This window comes from Choloepus didactylus, chromosome 2 (assembly GCF_015220235.1).
Source record: "Choloepus didactylus isolate mChoDid1 chromosome 2, mChoDid1.pri, whole genome shotgun sequence".
In the NCBI taxonomy this organism is placed as follows: domain Eukaryota; kingdom Metazoa; phylum Chordata; class Mammalia; order Pilosa; family Megalonychidae; genus Choloepus; species Choloepus didactylus.
This window is the reverse complement of record NC_051308.1, coordinates 208,941,882-208,949,961: the sequence shown is the minus strand read 5'-3', so window position 1 is coordinate 208,949,961 and position 8,080 is coordinate 208,941,882. Positions and strand designations below refer to the sequence as shown.

Below are 8,080 nucleotides of genomic sequence, written 5' to 3'. Positions count from 1 at the left end.
TTTTGTGCTCCTTTCCATCCCGGGGCAGACCCAGGCGGCCACCTCACTGGGAATGTAGTTGGTGCAGGCGCAAAGCAGGACCGAGTGGTGGCCCGGGTTCCCGCTCTTGGGAGCGGATGGTCACTCCCCCGAGGGGAGGGGAGCCGACCAGCCTTCCTTGGGTTGGGGACCCGGCGGGCTCGCGGCAGGGACTCACCTGTCGCACTCACACCCATCCCTGTTGGATTCGTCGGCGTCACCGCCACGGACTTCGCTTTGGGACATGACCAGATACAGTTGGTGATTCCACCTTTTCCTTATAAATTAATTCTTGTCAGCTCCTTGGGATTTGAAAAGAAAATGCCTGGTGTAATACCAAATGAAAGTAATGGGCTTTCAAGAGGTAGTCCATCAAAGAAAAACAGACTTTCCTTGAAGTTTTTTCAGAAAAAGGAAACTAAGAGAGCTTTGGATTTCACAGATTCTCAAGAAAATGAAGAAAAAGCTGCTGAATATAGAGGATCTGAAATAGATCAAGTTGTACCTGCAGCACAGTCCTCCCCCATAAACTGCGAGAAGAGAGAGAACTTGCTACCATTTGTGGGATTGAATAATCTCGGCAATACTTGTTATCTTAATAGTATACTTCAGGTATTATATTTCTGTCCTGGTTTTAAATCTGGAGTGAAGAACTTATTTAATATTATTGCAAAGAAAAAAGAAGCCCTAAAGGATGAAGCCAACCAAAAATTAGATAAGGGAAATTGCAGAGAAGATTCGTTGGCAAGTTGTGAACTGATATGCAGTTTACAGTCCTTAATCATTTCAGTTGAACAGCTTCAGGCTAGTTTTCTCTTAAATCCAGAGAAATATACTGATGAACTTGCTACTCAGCCAAGACGACTGCTTAACACACTCAGTCTGGGAAAAATAACAACCAGCCAAGGATCCAAAGGACAATCTAAAGAAAATGAATATGATCTTGAAGAGGACTTGGGGAAGTGTGAAAATGGTAACACTTTAAAGGTTAATGGTTGTGGACTTGAATCTTCAGGGAATAATGTTAAACCCATTAATGTTAATGAAGTTAAGCCCATAAACAGAGGTGTGGAGCAAGTTGGTTTTGAGCTAGTAGAGAAATTATTTCAAGGTCAGCTGGTATTAAGAACTCGTTGCTTGGAATGTGAAAGTTTAACAGAAAGAAGAGAAGATTTTCAGGACATCAGTGTACCAGTACAAGAAGATGAGCTTTCCAAAGTAGAGGAGAGTTCTGAAATTTCTCCAGAGCCAAAAACAGAAATGAAGACACTGAGGTGGGCAATTTCACAATTTGCTTCAGTGGAGAGGATCGTTGGAAAGGATAAATATTTCTGTGAAAATTGCCATCATTATACCGAAGCCGAGTGAAGTCTGTTGTTTGACAAAATGCCTGAAGTTATAACCATTCATTTGAAGTGCTTTGCTGCTAGTGGCTTGGAGTTTGATTGTTTTGGTGGTGGACTTTCCAAGATCAACACTCCTTTATTGACATCCCTTAAATTGTCTCTAGAAGAATGGAGCACAAAGCCAACCAATGACAGCTATGGATTATTTGCAGTTGTGATGCATAGTGGTATTACAATTAGTAGTGGCCATTACACCACTTCTGTTAAAGTCACTGATCTTAACAGTTTAGAACTAGATAAGGGAAATTTTTTGGTTGACCAAATGTGTGAAATAGGTAAGCCTGAACCATTAAATGAGGAGGAAGCACGGGGAGTGGTTGAAAATTATGATGATGAAGTGTCGATTAGAGTCAGTGGAAATACACAGCCAAGTAAAGTTTTGAACAAAAAAAAATGTAGAAGCTATTGGACTTCTTGGAGGACAAAAGAGCAAAGCAGATTATGAGCTATACAACAAAACATCTAATCCTGATAAGGTTGCCAGTACAGCATTTGCTGAAAATAGAAATTCTGAGACTAACAGTACTAATGGGACCCATGAATCTGATAGAAACAAGGAATCCATTAACCAAGCAGGCATTAACATAAGTGGATTTGAGAACAAAATTTCATATGTAGTGCAAAGCTTAAAGGAGTATGAAGGGAAATGGTTGCTTTTTGATGATTCTGAAGTGAAAGTTACTGAGGAGAAGGACTTTTTGAATTCTCTTTCCCCTTCTACATCTCCTACATCTACTCCTTACTTGCTGTTTTATAAGAAATTGTAGAATGAGTGTATTTTCCTTGTGTATATATTAAACAGACATGGACAAACATTGGTAAATGTAATTACGGTAAAGAGTCTTTAGCTTATCTTTGGAAGCTACTGGAATTATTGGTCTCTCTAGGTTTTTATATAAATAGTGAAATTTGAATTACTGAAAACCATGTTAATTTTTAGAATTCACTTTTCTTACTAGAGACTAGTGACACATTAGCTTCTGGGAACAAACTTGTATAGATAACTTAAACGAATTATCCAAAATGGAAGCATTTAAACACTTTCAAATTTACACCTATCTTTTGTGTTTCCTTTTTAAAATAAAGTGCTCATATTTGTATTCTCCATATTTTGGAGTAATTATCCACATGATGTTTGTAGGTCCTGTGGTTTTTCAGCGAAGAAGCAGAAGCTCATTCAGTACATTTAGTTTTATAACACAGATGTGAAGCCAAAACTTTGATGGGCTGTATCAGAGGCACAGAGAGTCTAGATGTGTGTATTCACAATGGTGTTCATTTTGTGCCTTGAAACACTTCTAAAGTGTCTCAGAAAACCTGGACAGTCCCCTCCTCTCTTTAGAAGAATTTTATATGTATTTATGAAGATGATTCTGTACTCTAGTAAACTAATCTTTTTGGGCATGGACTAATTTGTATCTCTTCATAGTCATATTCTGCACGATCTGTATATAATACATCAAACTTAAGAGTTGTGACCTTAAATTTAACTTTTTTTAAAAAACTGGGAGGTCAATAAAATTTGAACTGCTTAACTGTGTATACAAAAAAAAAAAAAAATGTCACTGTTAGTTGCACTTGGGGTATTTGCCCTCTCTCAGCTTCTCCAGAGCAAGAGTGCTTTCAACGGCCGTCTTCAAACTTTCTCTCATCTGCAGCTCCTGTGCTTTCTTCAGGTGTCCCTCTTGTCTGTAGCTCCTCTTCAAAACATCACTCACAGTTGCACTGAGTTCCCTCTGCCCGTCAGCTCATTTATATGGCTCCACTGATCAACTTAGACTCACCCAAAATGGGCGGAGCAACACCTCCATGGAAATTATCGAATCAGAGTCATCCACTCACAGCAGGGTGGGGCGCATTCCAAAGAAATACTCAAAGAATCACAATCTAATCAACACTGATAACGTCTGCCCACACAAGATTGCATCAAAGATAATGGCATTTGGGGGAACATAATACATTCAAACTGGCACACAGTTCCCTAAGACCCTGCTCATATTTTTCCATTCTTTTCACCATCTGTTCTTTTATGTGTATGAGTTCAAATGTCTTGTCTTCCAATTCACTGATCCTCTCTTCTGCCTGTTCAGATCTACTGTTGTATCCCTCCATTGTCTTTTTCATCTCCTCCATTATGCCCTTTATTCCCATAAGTTCTGCCATTTGTTTTTCCAAGTTTATGAATTCTTCTTTTTGGTCATCCAGTGTCTTCCTTATATCCTTCATCTCTTTTGCTATATCTTCTCTCAGTTCATTGACTTGATTTTTGAATTGATTAGGAGATTTGTTTGAACATCTTTAATTACTTCTTCCATTAAATTGGTTTAGCATTAGTTCCCTGATCTCGTGTATCTCAGTTAAACTATTAGTTTGTTCGTTTAGCTGGTCCATATTTTTATGTTCCCTAATATGGCTTATTATCTTAAGTTGTCTAGGCATCTGACTTTCTTGATTAGTTTATTCTGGAGCTCATTTTCACTCTTTTACCTAGGATTTTCATGTTGGTTGGCTTTGTTCTCTAACCTTTGGTGTTCTGTTCAGCTTATTCCAGACCTCTAACTTAGGTTCTATTCAGTTGATCAGAGTTTTTGACCTCTTGTTTTTCTGTTTCTTGCCCTGCCTCAATGTAGCCTTTTTGTGTGAGTGTCTCCTCAGTTATGGTCAACCCCAGTCAGGTTTTCCCAGTCAAGAGAGGGCCAGGTTTCAGGAGGAGGGTATGGAGTTTCCTTGAGAATGAGACTTTCCTGTGCGGCCTTTAGAGTCTGTGCTTTTCCTATCCTGTCCAGCAGGTGGCACTTGCCAGCTCGCAGCTTCCCCACCAGTGTAAGGAGGTATGGAGCCTTTAGTTCTCCTGGTGACCCTGACCCTGTCGGGGGTGTGGCTGACTGAAGTTGGTTTCAGAATTCCAGCCCCTGGGGTCCGAGTTCCCCATTGATGGCTGCCACTCAAGCTGGGCCACACACCCCCTTTTCTTGGGGAAGTTATGCCCTTTAGGGAAATGTCTCTCTCCCTAGACTTATTTATCTTTCAGCATTATCTTATCTCTGCTCTTGCCTGGGCCCAAACTGCAAGTCTTTGAGGCTTTCTGTAATGGGCTACTTAGAATAGTTATTTAAAAAAAGAGAGAGAGAAAAAGAAATAAAAAAGAAAAAGAAAGGCCCATTATAGACTATTTTAAGAAAAGTGTTTTAATTCCATCCTTGCAGTTCTCGTGGGCTATTGAAATACAAAAGGACAAGGAGTTGGAAAGCAACTGAAGAGCAAAGAAGAAACCAAAAAAACCCCAGCTTTTCAGAGAAGGCTTGCATATGTGCCAGATTCTGTTGGAGTCCAGCCCTTGTCCATATTATGGTCACCCCCAACTCCAAAAGTCTCTGTTTTTGTTTTGTTTTGTTTTGTTTTTTGCTGTTTTTGCTAGCCCTATCTCCTTTCCACCAGACTGACTGCTTCTGATTCTCCAGTGTCTGGTCTCAGTTTATCTACGGTTGGAGTGTTTGTTCAGCAGTCTGAGTTTGTTAATCAGTTCTGCAACTGGGGCTGGGTTGAGCCTCCCTTCTGGTTCCCAGCACTGATGGCCCCTCCTCCCTCATGAAACCAACCACAAAACAGTCCGTTGTGCCTGGCAGAGAGGGACACAGGCCCCCTGGCCGCAAGAACTTACAGATATCACTGATCTCAGCTGCTCCATGTGCTCAAGACAGTTGTATGACGTGTGTCCAAACTCAGATTTCCCTGAGGTGTCCATTCCACACAGTTCCTGGCTATCTACCAGCTGCACTGGAGGAGTAACTAAAACCCACACCTCACCACTCTGCCATCTTGCCCCACCCCTGCCACACACTGGACATTTTAACATTTTAATGTGTTAACTCTCAATTTAGTTCCTTAGGTATCTGTTCCTTCAGTTTGTATCCAATTAGTGTTATGACAGAGATTTTCTTGAATACCAGGAGCTAACAACAACAAAAAGAATAAAGAAAAAAAGGAACACCTTTCCCAGTGTTTGCAGATTGGTCTCTCTGAGTAATCTCTTTCAGAGCTTAACTAGTCCAGCAATGAGCCTAAAGAAGAGATTAAAGAACCCCAGGGGAAAGCATAGGGTTCTGTCTGGTTTCTGAGACAGAAATGTTCTGGGCACATTTGCATGGCTTTAGGAATTCCTTCATTCATACAAATCTGAAGTCCTTCCCCCAAGATATAGTCATTCCTCCCAGTCCCAGGAGCTATATCGTATATCTTAAAGGTCATAATCCTTTGCCCCAGGCCACTGCAATTTCATTGTTTTCTTACACTGTTTTAGCTGCCCTGTGAGCCACTTCTTCATCCAGTACAAGTTTTGGGATGGTGAGCCAGAGATGCGTGTCCTCTTTCTGTCTTTCAGGTTTTCACCAGACTGATTGATACAGATATACATGCACCCTGGTATGCACATGAGAGTTACTCTGTCCCATCCGGAACTGGGATCAGGGACACACACAAACACACACACACACACACACACACACACACACACACACACACACACACCTGCAACTAGGAGCATGGACTAGGTCCACACTGAGCTGGGGAGAGCAAGCAAAGGTGCCAAAGGTTTTCCTACCATTTTTAAGTTGCCTTGTTTTTGAGTCAGCACTCTCTCAGTTACAGCAATCCTTTAACTGATTTCTGAAGCTTTGAGAAAGATGGCCCTGCCAGTTTTTGCTTGGTGTTAAAAAATTCTGTGGGGGATGAAACCCTGAAGCATCTTAGTGGTATCACTCCTTTTTATGACATTTTATTTTGATGAATTTTGGGTTTGGCTGAAGTACTTCCTTTTGTTTTGTTTTGTTTTGTTTTTCTCACACATCTAAAAATTTATTTATTTTTCCCATACAGGGTAATCATCAACTTAAGTTTAAGATTCTGGACTCATACTCTTTTTCCCTTAGGACTCTGAAGACATTGAACCATTGTCTTTTCTCTTTTGATGATCAGTAGAGAAATCATGCCAATCTTATTCTCATTTCAAGGGAACTAACCTGATTTTATTTTTTAATATTTTGTATGCTTATAAGATGTTTTCTTGATCCTTGAAATTCAGAAGTTTCATCCAGATATGTATATATATTAGTTAGCCTTTGTTTCAGCATTACTCCATGGCACTGAGGGTGGGGAGTGGTGGTGTTTACTTCAATCTGAAGAACCAAATTCTTTTTCAGATTATGTGCTTTTGTATTATTTCTTCTCTGTTTTCTTTTTCTGGATTTCTTATATGTATATAAGATCTTCTGGATATATCCTTCATTAATTAATATTTTTCTCATAATTTCATTTTTAAAATCCTTTTCCTGTAAGTTCTGATAGAATTCTTCAAGTTGAGCTTTTAATTGACTTACATAGTTTCCTATATTCTCCAGTCTGACATCTATTGTTTGCAGCCTCCATTGAGATTTTTAATTTGACAATCGTATTTTTTCATCATTGAAAACATTTTCTCATTCTCAAAGCATCCCCTTTTCCACACAGGAAAGAAACTTCACAATTGTGCTGAGTGTGGCAAGAGCTTCAGTTGGAGCACAGACCTTCGCTATCATCAGAGAATCCACACAGGAGAAAAACCTTTCATATGTGGTACATGTGGCAAGGGCTTCAGTTATAACACAAATCTTTGCATTCATCAGAGAGTTCACACAGCAGAGAAACCTTTTAAGTGTGAGGAGTGTGGCAAGAGCTTCCATCAGAGCTCCAATCTTCGCATTCACCAGAGAGGCCACTTTGGAGAGAAACTCTACAAATGTGATAAGTGTGGTAAGGGCTTCAGTCAGAACATAGCTCTTCAAGTACATCAGAGAGTCCATACAAGGGAAACCATTTAAACATGAAATGTGTGGTGAGGGCTTCATTTAAAACGCAAATGTTTGTGCTCATCAGAAAATCCACACATGAGAGAAATCTTTAAGTGTGAGGAGTATGGTAAGGACTTTGTGATGGTTTATTTCATGTGTCAACTTGGCTAGTTTATGGCATCTGGTTGTTAAGTCAAAGCAAGCACTGGTCTGATTGTAAGGATATTTTGTATATGGATTAGCATCTATAATCAGTTGATTGCATCAATGGCTGATTCTATTTTACAATCACCTAAAGCGATTGTCCTCAGTGATGTGGGGGAGTCTCATCTAGTCAGTTGGAGGTCTTAAAAGCCAGAACTGAGGATTTCAGGAAACAGAAAGAAGAATTTCTGCCTCAACTTCAGTTAGCCACCTTCCCCTGAAGAATACGTACTTGCCAGACTTCAGAATTACTTTTAGTAGAGTTTCCAGCTTGTGGCCTGCCCTACAGAATTCAGATTTGCCAGCCCCTTTTGTCACATGAGCCAGTTCCTCATAAAAAAGCACTTAATAATATATGTAAATGCATATCCTATTAGTTCTGTTTCTCTGGAGAACCCTGACTAATAGAGCTCCAGTTTTTTCATTCAATCGATAGTGGAATGGAAGAGAAACTGTACAAGTGTGATGCATGTGATGAGGGTTTCACTCAGAGCATGGGTCTTAAATAATATACCCAAAAGATAAACCATTTACATGTGATAAATATGCTAAAGTCTTGGAAAGAACACTAACCTTCAAGTTCATCAGCAATTCTACACAGGAAAGAAAATTTTCAGATGTGCTAAG

The 8,080-nt window shown here is 39.9% G+C and overlaps 1 protein-coding gene across 1 annotated transcript; it reads left to right on the top strand.

Moving 5' to 3' along the window:
• The first annotated feature begins 254 nt into the window (after window positions 1–254).
• LOC119527489 (ubiquitin carboxyl-terminal hydrolase 1-like) lies at window positions 255–2,206 on the top strand. Its single transcript, XM_037827564.1, is given in 2 exon segments — window positions 255–1,809; window positions 1,811–2,206. Coding segments are annotated over 2 exon segments (1,851 nt in total). The 5' UTR covers window positions 255–339; the 3' UTR covers window positions 2,192–2,206.
• Window positions 2,207–8,080: the final 5,874 nt, after the last annotated feature.